This window comes from Pygocentrus nattereri, chromosome 21 (assembly GCF_015220715.1).
Source record: "Pygocentrus nattereri isolate fPygNat1 chromosome 21, fPygNat1.pri, whole genome shotgun sequence".
Lineage (NCBI taxonomy): Eukaryota > Metazoa > Chordata > Actinopteri > Characiformes > Serrasalmidae > Pygocentrus > Pygocentrus nattereri.
The window spans coordinates 9,847,923-9,866,478 of record NC_051231.1 but is presented as its reverse complement, the minus strand read 5'-3'; the positions used below and the strand labels follow the sequence as shown (position 1 = coordinate 9,866,478).

At 39.0% G+C, this 18,556-nt stretch overlaps 1 protein-coding gene across 6 annotated transcripts in view; it reads right to left on the bottom strand.

Annotated features, from left to right (window-relative positions):
• The window catches only part of grip2b (glutamate receptor interacting protein 2b), a 200,801-nt gene that overhangs the window by 141,749 nt on the left and 40,496 nt on the right, over window positions 1-18,556 (bottom strand). Inside the window, exon 1 of one of the 6 annotated variants that reach the window (XM_017713343.2) lies at window positions 13,719-13,984. The exons of 4 other annotated variants lie outside the window; for them this stretch is intronic. In XM_017713343.2, coding sequence (XP_017568832.1) covers window positions 13,719-13,761 — 43 coding nt within the window. In that variant the 5' untranslated portion in view covers window positions 13,762-13,984. Of the gene's footprint in view, window positions 1-13,718; window positions 13,985-18,556 lie in introns of those variants that run through there. One more of the 6 variants, XM_037532366.1, reaches the window with a different exon arrangement.

Genomic DNA, 18,556 nt, shown 5'->3' with positions numbered 1-18,556 from the left:
TTTCAAATAAGTGCTGAAATAGCATGAACAAAAGCCATGCGTTTGGCACTCCACCCTATCACAACTGTTTGTCCTGGTGGGTTTTTCTGGATGAGTGACTGAAGGGAGCCCTCATTAAATGTGCCACAGCCTGCTCCAATCGATCTGGCATCTCTGAACTGTTAGAGTTACAGCCATGTACAACAGAGGACTCTCAAAACTGCCCTATCAAGAGCTAATCAAGGTTCAAATCCTTCCATTTTATATGCTCTGGCTGGTGAGCGAGACTCTTGGGTGTGCTCCAGTACTCACATGTGATGTCTACTCCATTTAGAAGTGGCACGTGATCCAGTGTAATCCGCTTTAGCCGCCAGAAAACTGTTCAATATGTTCAATGTTGCTCTTAGCATCAGTTCGACAAGATGTGGTATCTGGCTTCATATGCCTCGGAAGAAGCATCTACCAAGTCTTCACCCTCCTAAAGCTGATAGCATCACGTGATTGGGGCAGATCTAGCTAGTGGGTGGAACTGGACACCTCTAAATTGGAAAAAATAAAGGAAATATATTCCTTATTGAATAAAGACAGCTACAACAATTTTAGCAACATGCTGATGACACTACACCAAGGCCACTATGTAAAAAGCAACAAGCCAGCACAAATACAGCGCATCCCTTGTCTTACAAGGTATGTTGCAAGCATTTCATGCGATCTTTGAGAATTTGCACATAGCTGTAGTTGATGGAATCACTGATAAGTGAAATGACTGATTGTGAAATGACTCAACGGAAGTGCACCTACTTCGCTTCAAATAATGCAAATAAAATGGACTTGCTTGCTAATAGCACCCCCTGCTGGAAAACTGCAACATGTGAGAAGTGAGTTCCAAAGCTTTGTCCATGTGTTTTACCAAAAATCAGGTATCTTCCATCATTATAGTGAAGGTGCTCTGGAATTCAGCTACAGAGAAATCATGAGGTACTATATTTCCATAATTTTACAACTCATCTGAACCACACTTAGGCTGTATGGAAAGTGCTGAGTATTTCTTCTTGGACGTTATGGTGATTCTTACATTTGACGTGTTGTGAATATCAAATTACATCACCCCTTCTCCCCAGCCTAATGTGTTGTATCCAAATGCAGTATTCGTATGTTTGCACGATTCTAACTGGTGGGTTATAAGCTTCCATTTCTTGTTCGCTAGTATAAACATCTTGTAAACCACACAGTAATGTGTGTTGACTGATCAACTAACTTTTAGGGTAAGGGGGCAACTGTGTTCATTTCATTTTGGGTTTAACTATTCCTTCAATGTCATGTGAGCTGATTTTCCATTAACATTTCAGCCACCTTACCCAAGTGGTCTGCATTACCACATAAGCATTTTGTTATCCAAAACCATCCGATTCAACTCCTGAGACATGCAAACTTACTAAGAAGTACATTTTCAAAGGCTTTGCACCCAGTTTCCCCAAAGCACATGCAAGCATGATCATAAAAAAATGTTAATTAATCTCTTGTGGAGTCTGGCAAAAATAAATCAGCTTTAGAAAGACAGAGCATGGAAGTAAACTCCCAAACACTGGCCATAACCCCCATTAATAACTGGAGTGAGAATTCCTGACCAGAGGCTGGCAGAGTGAGTCATCTTAGGACAGCGCTTATAATTAATTAATGATGCATAAACGGGTTGTGACTCGGTGAAATGGGCAACAAAGGTCTTTCTTATCTTGTTTATCACCAGTCGATGCAGCATCACATAAATGTTAGGAGTCATTTATAAGACAAAGTGATGTTGAAAGTAATGAAAACAGCAACATTAGAAAAGCACTTTAATGCAGTGCTGCGTGAAATATTGCCTATACTGGTATGTAATGACATTGCTTTTCAGTACTCATCTTCTAAGAGGTTGCTGTGAGGTGACAGCGCTACCCACCACGCCACCGTGTTGCCCTGCTTTTCAGTACTATTTTTACCAATATATTTGATAGATGATGAGCATGATATCTACATGATGGTGCGCATAAAACAACAGCTTTCCTGTTTTCAGTTTTTAAATTCTATTTCATGCACTTTACTCATGAGATCTTCACATTGTTTTAAAAAAACAGTTTAAAATCCATAAAAAGAAAATTTACTTTCTGGAAAAGTGCTTTCAGTCTGGTCTATAATACACAACATTTACAGTCCTGTCTAAGAATCCTTTTGCTGTGATTTTCAGAGAAGAAAACAAAAAAAAACAGTCAAAACAAGCTAGGTTGAGTTTGTAAAACATTCTTTTAGCATAGCGTAGTGGCACTCAGGACTCATGAGCTCACAACTTTATCAGGTGATTCCAGTTACGCACTGAAATGAAAATTGTTTGCCAAAACTGAAAATGAAATTCAGGACACAGCTGACCGAAAGTCAAAATCTGAAAAAAGCTAACAAATAAAGAGTTTACAAACTAAATTCTAAAATTATTACATTATGTAGGCTACAGTATATGCCATAAAATCCAACATCATGTACAATAGAAAAAAGTGTGCTATCCAAAACTATAAATTCCAAGCCAGAATACTAATGAATTCCAGTCTTTTGAAGCCACAATTTGCACTTCTGTCGTTCATAAATTCTTTGGTCATTTAAAAAACTAAAGCTACTAGAAAGCTAATGGGTACTTTCCGTTTAACTTCTGTTATTTTGCTGTATTCTGCAAACTGAGTGTGATGTCGTGTTTTCAAATGTATCAGCACTGGACAATGGAGAAGTTCTCGAGAGTTGCAGCACGTCTTAATACTTGGCATGAGCAGTGATTATGTATTTCTTGTCTAATATTCCTTGTAAAAACTGAAATACAATAGTGCTTCACCGTTTGTGAACCCTTTAGAATTTTCTATATTTCTGCATAAATTTTACCTAAAACTTAATCAGATTATCACTAATAGTCCTAATAGCAGATAAAGAAAACCAAATTAAACAAATGAGATAAAACATTAAACTTGGTCAATAATTTACTGAGGAAAATGATCCAGTATTACACATCTGTGAGTAGCAAAAGTATGTTAACCTTTGCTTTCAGTATCTATATGGAACCTTCTATTGGAGGCCTATTTAATCTTGGTTTTATATTATTTTTTTAATTTTTTAAAGTAAAAATGTTCAGCCTTTTTCTCTTCTGGTGCATCACTGCAATATTCAGTATACAATATCACAATATTCCATTAGCATCACTCCACACTAAAATCTGTAAAATCTGCATGTTGAAGTCAAAGAGATTTCACTAAACAATAACGTTATAAAACATTTTTACAATTAGAATTAATTTAAAGACCATTAATCAGATGCTGTGCATTCCTGTAAGTAAAGAATACATTGTTGGGTTATCTGACCTGCTATTACAGGTGACATACAATAATGTGCAACGGTCACGTGACCTGGAAAGTGAGATCCAATATCCGCTTGCAATCCAGATTGGCTGCAGATTCAGGCTCCCAGTGATGAAAAGTAACAGAATGAAAAACTCTCTTACACAAAGAGATTTAAATTAATAAAAGTTGTGATATGCTTTTTATTTTGTTGGACTGAATATGTGGTTTTGTAATGTGTACTGTGTTTTTGTATGTTGTACTTTTACAATTTTGCCTCTATGGGCAAAAGTACACAACTAAAAAGTCTTTTTGCATGTAAACACCTTATAATGTCAGAATGTTTGCAAGTAAATATTTATGCAGTCACAATGAACAAGATTTTCTTTTTTAAGCATTTGGTTGATTGTGAGCTAGTAAGATTTCTCAACCATTTGGTGCATTTGTTAAAATCCATCAACAGGACTCCTGATTGAACATAATGAGGTGTTGATTAGCGAAACCATGTAATGAATGATAAACAATACTGTTACAAATACAAATCACTACTTAGTACATCAACGTTACTTGTATTTATGGTAATATTAGTGTTTTTCTGATCAAATAAATGCTTATTGCCCAGCTAGATAGCTTTTTAAATATAATTTCCTCAGGTGAGACATTTCCACAGCATTGCATGATTGGGCAAAACGACTACGCTGTGAAGATGCTGACCATCAGTTCCGCAGCAATCATAAAGAGCTTACACTGATTACAATCACACTAGGGTTTATTGTATGTACCTAGGCCGCAGGGCTGCCTTGTTTCTATGCTGATCACATTCAGCGCTTTGCTTGCATAAGAGAGCGTAACACGGTTCCACCGACAAGCCATGAAAAACATGTTTAAGAGCATCACCAAGCAACTGATTCACCTGCGGTTCATATTCTGCACCCGTAAGATTGTAAATGTTCAGATATGACTCTTTTCAATCTCTCCTAAATCATTTTAGTGCAGCTAAATAAAGTTCTTAAGCTTCATGAAGAGAAAAAAACATGCTAGCTGCTTTGGTGTTGCTTCTACGAGGATTACAGCAGCAATGAGATGAAGGATGGTTTGTCTCAGCAGAGATTGAGAGAGATGAAGAACAAGAACACTTGCTTTTCAAAAAGAATCTAAAGATCAATGCAGCTTTATGGCCTATAGACATCTTTATTACATACATATCTACAAGACGGTAGGTAACCTTCTAGAACCAAAGGCATCATTCAACTACAATTCAATACAACTGATGTGAACTGATTAATTTATTACCTGGTTCCTCACACACATCCAAGCTTGTAAAACAAGTAGGCCTAAGTTCTGCCTGTGTTACATTCAGCTAATGGAGTGGGGGAGATTCTTCAGAGTTTGTCCTTGGACTCCCTTCCTTTTTAATCCTTGAGTCCACCACTGCTCATCCCTGGGAAGGAGACGCCAGAATGCATAACGTATGTGGCCTTCAAAACACACACCAACACACCCTAGCAAACAGCTTCAAACTTTAAGCCACAGCCAAACAAGCAAAATAAGTACATCCATCAACAGTCAAAGCAAGTATGGAACTCTATGGCCTGGACATTAAGTAGTTTGCTAGGGGTAACATATCAAGGGGTTTTAAGGGTTTATTACTAAAAGTAACAGTTCTTTTCAGCACCATGACTTCAATATAGTACCACTTCATGCTTACAAGGTTCTCTGCATGGAGAAATGGTTCTTCAGACTAATGGATCATCCATCCATCCATCCATTTTCTAAGCCGCTTCTCCGTCAGGGTCGCGGGGGGATGCCGGAGCCTATCCCAGCAGTCTTCGGGCGAAAGGCAGGACACACCCTGGACAGGTCGCCAGTCCATCACAGGGCAGACAGACAGTCACTCACACACTGACACTTAGGGGCAATTTAGCATGTCCAATTGGCCTGACTGCATGTCTTTGGACTGTGGGAGGAAACCGGAGAACCCGGAGGAAACCCACGCAGACACGGGGAGAACATGCAAACTCCACACAGAGAGGACCCTGGCCGCCCAGCCGGGGAATCGAACCCAGGCCCTCCTCGCTGTGAGGCGACAGCGCTACCCACCACGCCACCGTGCCACCCCCTAATGGATCATGTGTTTTTGAAAATGATTCTATATAGCACCAGAGAGGGTTCTTCCACTTACAAGCTTGACATCCCTTTTTGGGGCTATACAGAACCATTTGTTGAAAAGGTTCTATACAGAACCATATACAACACATTCTCCATCAATCTGAAGAACCATTTCACCATGTATAGAAGCTTGAAATGAATCTAAATCTTAGATAAGATACTTCAGGTTTGCATACAAAACTTTGTTGTTTATTTATTCATTTTGTTGAGACCAAAAAAAAAAACCAACAAAACAAATAGTTCCGCATCCTCTCATCCTTAACTAAACCTGGTACGCAGGATTCTTGTGTAATTGGCAGGGCCCTATACAGCGGGTGTAGTGAGCACATAGAGATGATCAACTCTGTGTATTGGAGTTTTCCTGGTCTCAGGCAAAGTATAACCATAGCTTTCTCTTGTAAGTGGAAACACATTAAAGCAATGGTTCTCAGTCCTGGCCTTGGTGCTGGTACCTGCTGACCTGACTGAACTCAAAAGCTAATTAACTAGGCTTTCTAGCAGGGGAAATAGCAGTACTACACAGGGCAAGGGAACTGAGGAACTGAGATTGAGAAACACCACAACAGGACACTGAGCAGTGAGATAATTGCATATAACTATATAGTATGGTATCTCCAAGGGTCACACCTTCAAGAAGAGGAGGCAGCGTCAGAAACAGTCAAAATGATTTATCACTCCCCCAGACGTCTGCATCCAAAAATAGCAGTCACACTGGGAGTCGAAAAGGCGATGTAAAGGAAAAGAGAGTTGTGCAGTCAATCATTAAATCTCAAAGATCAACGTTTCCCTCCACCTTTCCATGTTGCGTTTATGTCTGCACTGTAAATCCTCACCATGTCAGTACCATAGAGAGTATTTTTCAAATGAAAAGACAGCCACACGATCAAAGGCAGAGCTTTGCCCAAATTCTCACCATTGGCAAGCCTGGCACACTGTAACAAAATGCTCAGAGACCTTCTGTATAATGCAGACGCACAAAGACTGGTCTTTGATTTGCTGCATAAAATACAGACTACATTAATTATTCATCTCTGGTCTTTCTCTCTTAGTTAGCAATAATAAAAGAGACATTAGAGAAATATTGTAATGCTATGCGCTTATTAATTTAGTCTCAGGACAGGAGTGCCCTGAGCAGCTCCACTGAGGCATCCAAGCTATGCTAATGGAGCGGCGGGTTATTCACGGCAAAACCCAAATAAAGAGGAATTACGAAATGAAATGGAGTAGCCTGAGGGTAGCCGTCCGCCCGAATCGCACAAAACATTAATCAGCTTAGGTGGCTGGGGCGGTGCAGAAAGTGTCCAGAACATTTGTAGAACGTTCACTAGGGCAAGTGAATTCCTCATGGCTCACTGGTTCTCACTCAGGCAAAGCAACTTTGACAAGAGAATACATGCATGTCTGGACACAGGTCATGTATTCTGGACCTGAGATAAAAATGTCCACATTAATACTGAACTATCAAAGAGAAAAACTAGACAATATTATATTACAGTGTCACAAGACTACAGAACGTTTAATCAAGTGAGTATTGATCAAGAGTGAATTCATCCCAAAAACATATGCCAGTTTGAATGGCTTCATCTCAGCTTTGGGGATTCCAGGGGATTTTTAAAAATGGCTACACAAATCAAAGGTTGAGGTGTAAACAAGGTCATTCAGAGTGGTCTGACATGAATTGCTACATTCTAGAGGAACTTACTGAATCAGAATTGGTCACAGTTCATGGTGATACTGTAGGACCCAGACGTCTGTACGCACTTTTCTTTAACTCCTTTCACATTTCCCTTTAATATTTTATCCTGTTTATTGTATTTTTATCTTATTTGTCCTTCAGAGAAACATTTGGAACTAGTAAGTGTGCTTATCTTTTCTGTACAGTATGTTGCACATTATACAGGCGCACACTCACCAAGACAAACTCCTTGTATGTGGAACACACTTTGTGAAATGAAGTGCCTCTGATTCTAATCACAATCCCTGGTTCCTATCATCACCACTGCAAAGAAATTAGTTTTTCTTCAATGAACCATTTTATATCAAACCACTCTGACTTTGGCTTAATCCCATTTCTTATTTTTACCCCTACCCCTTGTTTTGTGTCACCTTGACCCTTGGAACTGAGTTACAAGGGGTAGTGGCTGAAAATTGCTCCTACAAAATGGGACCTTCATAAAGAAGAGACTTCATTAACAGGCTACTAGCGCTGCTCTGTAGGTGACTCTGCCAGTCTGCAGTGATAGCAGAGGAGGGTAAAGTTGGGCTTCAGTTACATTTAGGGAGTCATATGCCTTCAAAGAAGGGGCGAGGCCAATCATTCATTATCACACACCCCTAATTCTTCTATTCACAAACGTCTTGTTCGAATTTTCCTGTTCCACCTTAAATGGAGCATCAGTTACATTCTGATGCCTCAGGTGTCAGAACTGCTGCACCATTTAAGGTGGAACGGGACATTTAGCTATCTACCGAGACATCAGCATATTACCAGTAATTTTTTTTATGCTTCTTATGAAGAAAATGACCATAATACACTAAAATGGCATTAAACTAAGATAATACAATGATGATCATACTTTCTTTAAAGAGAAAATACTCACATTTGTGTGTTTATTTGGGCACTTGTGCAGCCAACTTGCTGTCTTTTTCTTTTTTCCTCATATCACTCATGCCACTGGCTTGCTCATTGGGGCTTGGACCCGGATTTTTCTTTTCTTTTCTTTTTGTAATACTGATTGTTCTGTGAAGCTGCTTTGTGACAACACCTGTTGTAAAAAGCGCTATATAAATAAACTTTGCTTGCTTGCTTGCTTTTGCAGAGTGCCTCTACAACCTTAGTTTGGAGAGCCATGTAACCCTAAGACTTCACCCCACCGCCCTATTGCAACAAAAATCGGGGCAGCCTACCCCTAGACGTCAAAGCGCAGAACAGAGAGGTAAGGGCTACGTGGTAGAGACAAGAGGTAAAACGGGATTAGGTCTTTCTGTACATCTCAACAAATGAGTTATTCAGAAATACTGCAAAATCAGTAAGAATGTAAAGCTTTTTAAAAAATACAATTTTTTTTCTAAACTAGCAGATCAAGCAATATTGCTTCACTGTATAATAACAGACTGAACAACACATTTGCAAAGTACCAAATGCAGCACTTTTCTATGTGTCTTGTGTGTTTTGTAATAGATGTAGCCCATGTGTAGGGAGTAGGGTTTACTCCCACATGAACTGGAACAGTAACTTGAGAGCTATACGCAGGAGATCTGGTGTAGCTGCAGTAATGCAGATTCAGGTATTTCCAAATTAATCATAGCTACACTGAGCTTGACAGGAATGCATTGTGTATGCCATAGAACAGAGACTGTATGTTCACATTAACCAACCCCAGAGAGAGAGAGAGAGAGAGAGCCAGCAAGCATGAGCATTCATGAACCTATGGATGTGAAAAAGAGAAGAGTTAAAGACAAAGAAAACATCAGGAGTGCTGATGCCTTCTCTGCATCGTTCTGTAGCAAAAAGCGTCACATGGGTGATAAGTGCTCCTACTGATTCACTCCAACTCCTTAACACTAAAAGCACTAACCGACTCGGTGTTGGGTGCATTAAAGTAATCAGCAGCTGAAGAAAATCCCTCATGAAAATGTGATGCATTTGGCGTCTCTGAGTAAAGTTGATCTGAGAACAGTGTTCCTCCCTTTTATTCATCGACCACTTGGTTTTTGTTAAACAGCAGGGAAACTAATTTACTCTGGGACTAAATGACAGTCAGTGAGGAGCCCTGAGTGGAAATCTATTTTAGCAACCAATTCATATTCGGGGAACTGCCCAAAACTAGAGGCCAACCAGCATAACAATGAACCTCATGACAGGAGTCTGGACAGAAGAACCTGTAGAAATTGGCGGTAACCAACATTCTAAGCAAAAACAGCTCTATATTATAACAAAAAAGTTGGTGCATTTTTAAAAGATTTTTTAAAGAACCATATATAGCAGGTTATCCATCATAGAGAAGAAGCCTTTAACCACGCAAAGAGACATTTAAGCTAGGGCTGAACAATTTGTGAAAAAAATCAATAATTGCGATTTATGTATTTATTTATTTATAGACTCTGGCCTGATATTTTTTGGCCAAGAAGACCAGAACATCCACCTTTCTAGGCTTGAGGCTCAACCCCTGAACATAGTGTATCAAACTGCCCATAAGTTGTGGTTGTGAGGTCACAACACATGGAGGTTTGGTTACCTCTGACACCTACAGCCACTTCACAACTCTTATTAGGTTCTGCTTCCCCTCTTAAAACCTAAAACGTCTTTGCTAATGTACACACTGAATAAAGATGGTTCTTCAAATGCTCTTTAGTAAAGAGAATGGTTCTATGTAGAACCATAAGAACTCAGACCGACTTGCATGCACAAAAAGTTCTTTGCATGGTGAAATAGTTCTTTAGATTGATAGACCAATGTGTTATATATGGTTCTATATAGAACCTTTTTGAAAAGAGTTCTCTATAGGATCAAAATGTTCTGCTATTGTAATAAGCTTGACATCAACAAGCAACAAGGTAACAATACCAGAACCCTTTCTAATGCTCTACAGAACCACATACAACACATTCTCCAATCTGAAGAACCATTTCACCATGCAAAGAACTTTTTATGCATGCAAATGGCTCTGAGTGTTCATGGCTCTAAACAGAATGACTGTCTCTACTAAAGAACCATCTTTTTCATGAACCTTGAAGAACTTTCTTTTTTAAGAGTGTAGGCTATTATTTAAGAAAATTGCTGACAATTTGAAAATTGTCTTAAATTGCAATTTTGATATAAAAACGATCAATCTTTCAGCCCTAATTTAAGCATTCAAATGGTTCTTTTATTTGTCATGGCGAGCCGTCATGGTTCTATGAACCATCGTATGCAAACGTTTAAAACACCCCTCCCAATTCAATACAGTTGACAGACCCTCCTAAAGGGAAAAATCTCAAACATGACATTTTTCAGCAACTTTTACTGCATGGTTTCTATTTGTTTACTGAAAAAAAAAACGTCAAATATAAAATGTGTTTTAAAAATAAAAAAATACAAGTTTCCCACAGGCTACATTTTCTGTTTTCCCCAAATGTGCAGTAGTGGATGTGTAAACTTATTTTCAGAAAAACAACAAAACAAAAATCAGAAAATCAACAAAACATGTCAGTCAACCAGGGGCACCCAAACTTGCATAAGACTTTATTACGACTGCCATTACTTAAGAACCCCTGAAATTTGAAATTTTCCTGTTAAGAAATGTATTTAGGAAAAATTCAGCTTCCAACACTGAATACTTACAGATACGTAAAAAGCATGGGGCAAACACATTTCCAAACATGTATAACTGGAGCACTGAATGAAGATCCCACAAACAACAATATAAAGAATAACATTTAAGACCATAAATCATTGGTTTGCGATTGAGCAAACATGAAGACATGCCCATTTTTGGCTAATCACAAAGCATCTAAAGAATTGATTTGGTAAAGATTCAGGGTCAACATCATTTTACATACTGTCATTTCTATCTAAATAACATCTAAACTGGAGGCCTTATAACTACCATAAATAACTGATGATCCTAAAATTCACAAAACAGGTCGCAGACCAAGTCAAGTCATTTAATCGAAGTAAAACCGTGTTAAAAAGGTTGATTACAGTTCAGATACAGGGCAAACTGCTCAGTTTTCCTCAGATGAAAGAAGTTATACTGCATTCTGGTGGTAGTCAACTTCAACTGCTGAAGACATCCATCCGCACTTCTCGGCAGCCAGTAGTCCTATGATTGCAGCAGCTCTCACACAAAGGCACAGAATAATAAAACATCCATCATTTTTCATCCTCTTTCTTTTATTCACAAATAGACTTGTTCTGGGTAACTCACTCAGCTCCAGAACAAACTGGATTGGTCCTAACAGATTCTCTCACAGAACAGACCGAACTCACTCTCAGTGGAGAGCTGAAGGAAATAAGCTGTGTTTAAAAGGGTCCGGGATTTCTTAATGAGTGAACTCAGCTACTTTGAGGTGCACCTACTGCTGACACAGCTTTTTAACTGTGCACACAAGGTTTGTGTAATCTCCACATAAAAGCACCGTCCAACAGAATAGGACACATAAGACTTAGCTCACCGTGCCCAACGCCAAGTTTTGGCCTGAGGGGTATAAGGTCCCCAGCACTGATCTGTGGAGGAGTGGAACTGCATTCTCTGGAGTGAAGGAGCTCCAACACCTTCGGAACAGGGCTGAAAGATTCATTTTAATGAAAGAATTTAAATGAAACAATCATTTTCATATTAATATCGCAATTTGAAAGAGTTTTCAGTCTGCAAGAGCTGCAATTTTAAGTATATCTTATATTATTTCACAGTTCTTTTAAGTGTTTGGAATGAGCTGGAGCACTGTTTGCTATCCAGAACAGAAACATTATAAAAGGAGGCAGCAGGTCATTGGTTGGAAAATGAAAAACTTGCAACACTCAACTTCAACCAAAAAGCCGATTGACGTACTTGTCATACCACGTACAGGAAAAGCGCCCTCAATAAGGCTGTTGAGATGTAGTGCCTTATTGAGCCTAATGTAACAAAGCATTTGAGGTGTTTGTCAGATTTTACCAGCAATTTCAAATTTGTTTTACAAACTGTGATTTGGCCTTTGGTTTCCAGATTTTAGGTCTCTCCCCGTTCCAGAAAACAGGAGTCTGGTCTTGTATGGCTGCGGCATCGCCATGATGGCCACAGAGCAGAAAGAATTTTTAAGGACTAATCATCCAACATCAGTACTTGACCTGACCAATGTTCCAACATCTACACTCTTCGAAAAGATGGTTCTTCAAGGATTATTAGAGGTTATATTCAGAACCATGAGTTTATCTATTCAGAACCATGAGTTCATCTATTCAGAACCATGAGTTAATTCTTTTCAGAACAATGAATTCATCTATTCAGAACCATGAGTTCATCTATTCAGAACCATGAGTTCATTCTATTCAGAACCATGAGTTCATCTATTCAGAACCATGAGTTCATCTATTCAGAACCGTAAGTTCATCTATTCAGAACCATGAGTTCATCTATTCGGAACCATAAGTTCCACCATTTCATGCTTAAATAGTTCTTTGCGTGGTTCTGCATGGTTCTCCTTTTTGAAATTGGTTCTATGTAGGACCAAAAGTGGTTCTTCTATTGTTGTCCAGCCTGTAACAACAGAAGAATCCTTTTTAAGAAAGCCTTTCCAGAAGAGCAGAGGCTGTTACTGCAGCAGAGGGTCGATTTGAAAGCTTTTGGACTGTAACCCATTCAGCGTCTACATCTAGAAACTCACAGGGCTAGTAAATATCATCCATTCTGAACTAAAATATCCAAAATGAGACACTTTCACGGCGAAATCCCGACTCAACATGGCCGTTCCTCGCCTAAAGGTGGCGGTCCGTCCTCAGGGCTGAGTCGCGCGCCACATTTCAAAACCAGCGTCGGTTGAGTGTTCGTGCGCGAGACCAAACCTGAGGAGAAGAGCTCGGCAGAGAAAGACGCAGTAAAGCCGTTTAAGTTCAAATATGGAAGAAATGCGGCGCACACGCCGTTAAAGTCGAGATGTTATTGACTGAACTGTTGTTTTAAACGCCAGCGAGCTGAACTTGACTCCGTACGTCTCATTTCTACACACGTTAATTCGTCAGGAAGAGGTTAGGCTAGCGTCTGTCACATTTTCTGAATACAAAGATAGCCTACGTTTGGATGAAATCCGAATAAATTAAATGAATAACTCTTTTACACTTGGCAGGACACAAACGCCGTTAAAGCGGAGAGTTGGACTTTGGATGTGATAAAGTCGACTGTCACAAACCAGCAGTGAACACTAACGTCTGTTTTGAGAAAGAAGACAACTCTGAGGTAAAAACAAAAAATAGCTGGTCTGTTACGAATGATAAGAACAGCGAACGTTAACAAACCAACGAACTTCAAATGAACCACTGAGGTGAAGTTGGCTGCTTATCCGAACTGTCCGCTCCACCTTAAATGCTGCAGCACTTAAAGCAAGACCCTTGGTTGAGGCACCAGACGTACTGTTACCGCGGCACCATTTAAGGTGGAACTGAAATGCACGCGTTTCGAGAGACTTAAGTTTGTTTTCTCCTTCTGTACTCGAGCAAGTCCGTGCTATACCCAGCCTAAACAGACCAAACTCAAACAGTACCTTTAAGTATTCTTCTCCTCAAGATTGCCTGTAGGAAGAGCATATTCCTTCTCCTTCGGTCCCAGTATTCCCTGGTATTCCGCAGAAACGACGTTTGGCAAACTTGTTCCTCACGTACTACGTGCGCTGCATCCTTAAGCACACTGCCTACTCCAGCAGGCTGTTCCAGCTCAGCATGATACCGAGACACGTTTTTGGGGTGCCAGTCAGTGCCCAGATCTCAAAGCACTGATCACCGTTACTACACACGTCCCCATCTAGCTTTAATCTTTTGCCTGGGATCATTGCCCTCCTTTACAGAAATCATTAGCTATTAACTAATATAACGTGAAGTCTATCTCTCTCTCTCTCTCTCTCTCTCTCTCTCTCTCTCTCTCTCCTCTCTCTATCCTCTCTAACTGTGTGTGTGATTAATAAATGCAAAATGTATGCTCAAAGCCTTCGGGACTTCTGATGCCCTAGTTTTCCCCTCTCTTTTCTGTCTCTCTTTCTCGCTCTCTCTCTCTAAACAACTGCCTTTCTGTATAAACTTGAAGGCACAGTTTGCCCAACTTACATTTTTGGGCTCCCTTTAGAAATGCGTACCATTTCTACAGCACTTACACTTAAAAATACGGTTCTTCAAGGGTTCTTTAGTAAAGATGGTTCAATATAGAACGATGAACACTAAAAGAACCCTTTGCATGATTAAAGGGTTCTCTGCATCGTCAAAGGGTTCTTCAGATTGATGGAGAATGTGTTGTATATGGTCTTATAAAATCATGCAGAGGTTTCTTTGAGTGTTCATAGAACCATTTTCTTTACCAAAGAACCCTTGAAGAACCACCTTTTTAAGTGTGCACACAAAAAGTAATACATTTACAGCTGGGGTGCCCAAGCCTTTTTGTTTTAAGAGGTCAAATGCAATGTTTGTGATAGGAATAAAGAAGGCAGGTGGTTTTCAAATTGAGTTATTAAAAAAATTTATTAACGTATTTTATAATGTTACACTGTTTTACTAAAACACACCAAAAATGCAATGTTAAAAAATGATTTTGTTCAGTAATATATTGTATAATGTTATGTTTGTTCATTGGTGGATGAAGTGGGGTTTGAGGTAACTTTCTGGACAAAATCCGTTGGTGTCATACGACAACTTTGGACGCAATTGGGCGGCCCTGTTCTACAGTAATGCAGTTCTACAGTAATGCATGACAGCAAAACCAAGATATGCATAAGTTACTGTGATGCACAGTAATGTATGCAAGAATACATGCAAACTAAGTAACCAAAGCAAATAATGCAGGCTCTGAGCTCCTGGAAGTAAATTCAAGTAGTAAATGTCATTGCAAGTTCAGTAACATTTTAAAAACACTTAAAAGTTCAGTATGCTCAGAGGCATCCAAAGCCCGTACACCAGGCAAGACAGTCAACTTTCATGGGAATTGCATGTAAGAGTGAATCCACAGACTGCGTTATACAATGCACAAAGCCCTCAGGACACACAAAGCACAACATAGCAATCCTCTATCTAGCAACTCATGTATATTAATGAGATCTGCATTAATATCATAAAAATCACACATATGGTAATGACCAAAAATTAATGACCAAGCAGTTCAGAAAGCACTGTAGCTTTGTTATTTTAATGATTTCTAAGGTTTTGCAGTACTCTTTATACTTCTTCAAACAGTTGTTCTTGAAAGGAACTGAACCTATTCTTAAAGGATTTCTTACTGCCTAAATTGACTTTTTCTCTCTTAAATATCTTAGTATAAAGCTGATTTAGAACAGAGTTTTCTTCTGATGTTGTTTTGTTCTTTGAACATACTTTAAAAATTGCTTTAGCGAGTTGTGGTTCAGTTTGATTTGTTTACTCATGCAAACTGCTTCTTAAAAATTCGAAATAAAATACAACATAATACAAAAAAGGGCTGAATGCGCCTTTAGCAAAAGACATTTAAAAAAACATGGCGATCACAATCCCCATCATTTATATGTAACAGTGGAAAGCAATTTTCTTACAATACCTGCGGAATAAAAAGACATTTTGTCAGACCGAACATAACAATGGCAGAAATGTTGGGAGGGATCAAACAGTTATGGAATACTGTATCCAAGCAGTTATCTGAGAACAGATTTGGCTCACCAGAGTTTTGACATCAAAACGAGGTGTTTTCTTGGCTCTGTGCTTTGGTGCAAGTCTTCCTATTTCTGTGGACAATCCTATTATAGCTTGGGAACTCTGGAGAATGCCTCAGCAGTTTAGGGAATAAAAGATTTTCAGGCTTGTGAGAGTCAAGGGAAGGGCTTTGTCCTTGTTTTTCCATATACTGTCCTCCATAAACTATTTGAAGTTTTCCCTCATTCACCGCTCATCCACCCCTGTGGAGACTTTATGAGTCACTGCACAAAGACGGAAGGTCTTTCACTGCTGTAGAGCTGCACGATTCTTGACTAAACAGGAAACATAATTTTTTTGCTTAACATTCCAGTTTTGTAAAGAACAATATGCATATTTACTAAATTCCTACATAACAAATCTTGCAACATTGTAATGTATAAATCAAGTGCCATTTAAATAAATCAACGTTTCTGATCTAAAGTGTGGTGACTTGCGCTCAATGGTCGTCGTGCTACCATCATAGGGCTGTGCTGAGTGTTTCAGCGCTACTACAGCTTGCAGAAACAAAGTTGTTCTTGAATAGAATAGCAATACACAACACAACAGAAACTATGATAACTGTGCTACTATAAAAATCCCAGGAATGTTGCTGGATCCACTTGTATCAACACAGCATTCACACAAACATTCCACTACTATGTCAGTGTCACTGCAGTGCTGAGAATGATCCACCACTCAAATAATACCAACTTAGTGGTAATGCCTTGGACTAACAAATTATACAGCGAAACAGACAGACTATGATCTACAAGCTTAACCTGATGAAATGGATAAAGAATTTATTTACAAAGTAGGCAAATCTAATCAAGTTGCCAGGGAGTGCAAATGTAATATATATTGCACAAAATCATATAAAAAGCTAACTACAGGTTTTCTTTAACCCCTTACATGGCCAGGGGTCATGGCACAAAGTTTTATTACACATTCCTATAACTGTACTAAGCCTGAGGTTGTAATAAGCCTGGCATTTCAAGGGGTTAATGGTGGTTATAGATGTAACTGAATAAAATATGCTACAGTTGCATAAATGAATTAGCCTCTACTTCTATAGACATTTTTCATATGAGATGAACAATACTGTTCACTGAGTCAGCATTTCAAGGAGAGGTAGAAGTCTTTTCTTGTAGTGACACAAGCCTGGGGAATATCATGAGAGGAACACATTGACCACATCTGAATAGCTCTTACATCTTTTATAGTAGTAGAGTTTTAGAGATGGCAAATTTAGATTTAGATAGCCATGCCAGTGTGTTATGGATTTTTTACTTTAAACTTTCTGAAGTTAAAAATATCTTCATACCAACTTTTCAAGACTGTTCTCTTCTCAGTGACAAGTACTTCTAAATTGCAATAGCCTTGTTATACAACATTTTAATTCTGCAAGCCTTATATTTCATATTATACATTTATATATATATATATATATATATATATATATATATATACACACACACACACACACACACACATACACATATCCCTTTTTTAATTCTCTGGTTTCATGTCAGAACTTCTTCCATGGCTGTATACCCATCACTGCCTGCTAGCCACGCACAAGCCCTCTCCCTTCTTCTTCCTACCCCTCGACTGCAGCTGCTGTGATTGAGTTTCTAGCCCTCTAGTTCTGTCAATTAATCTGAGATACTGGGCAGTTTTCACTTTGCTGTACTCAAATTGCTGGGTTGGGGTTGTTGGTCTGACTAACGTGTTCTGGTGGTGTAAGCGGTAGTGTATGCTGTGGTTGTCTATTAAGCCTGCTGGATAAGTCATCGTGCCTTGCCTTGGTTTACGACTGACTGGCTGCTCTTGCATGTGGATTAGTGTTTTTTGGACCCTATTTTTCATGATTACATATTCAGCAACTGAAAAGTTGCCTAAAAGTTTTAACATTCATGCTTGTCTGGACCCTTCGACTTTTAATTTATGTCGGAGTCTTGGGTTTATTCCCTTTGAAAACAGAAATAGAACGAGAGTTCAAAAGACCTAACACCAAGTCATCACTTATAAATGTCTTGATCACTGAGAACAGCCTGGACATGCTCCTTTTTACTGAAACATGGCAACAAGCAGGGGATATCCTGAACTTAAATCTATTAGTGCACTCACGCTTTACTAAGCCACGTCTTACAGGTAAAGGAGGTGGCCTGGCTGCTGTTTTCAACGCCAATTTGAATATCAAATAGTTGGACTTTCATGATGTGACTACTTTTGAATATTTGGCTATGAAGGGTCTCTCATCTGCCATTGCTGTTGTTGTTAATATACCCCCCCACCCCCTAAATTTGCTAATATCTTTCTATCTGAGCTGAATTAATTCCTCACATTAGCTTCATCTATATCACCTATGATGTTGCTGGGCAACTTTAATATTCATGTCGACACTAGCTGTGCACTCTCTACTGAACTCTACAGTTTTTTTTAATGTTTTGGACTGATTCAGCACGTTGATTTCCCAAAACATATTCATGGTCACACACTTGACCTGCTGTGCACCCATGGTTTAAATAATGTTTCAGTTTCTGGTTCTGTTGTTGGTTTCTCTGAACATAAACTCATTGAGTGTCGTCTTGGTTTAGCCCCCCCTAAATCCTACAAGAAATCTACTATTTCTTTTCGTAATCTTACCCTTGTTCCCACTAATACATTCTCTAAACTTCTCCAGACCTCCGCTCTT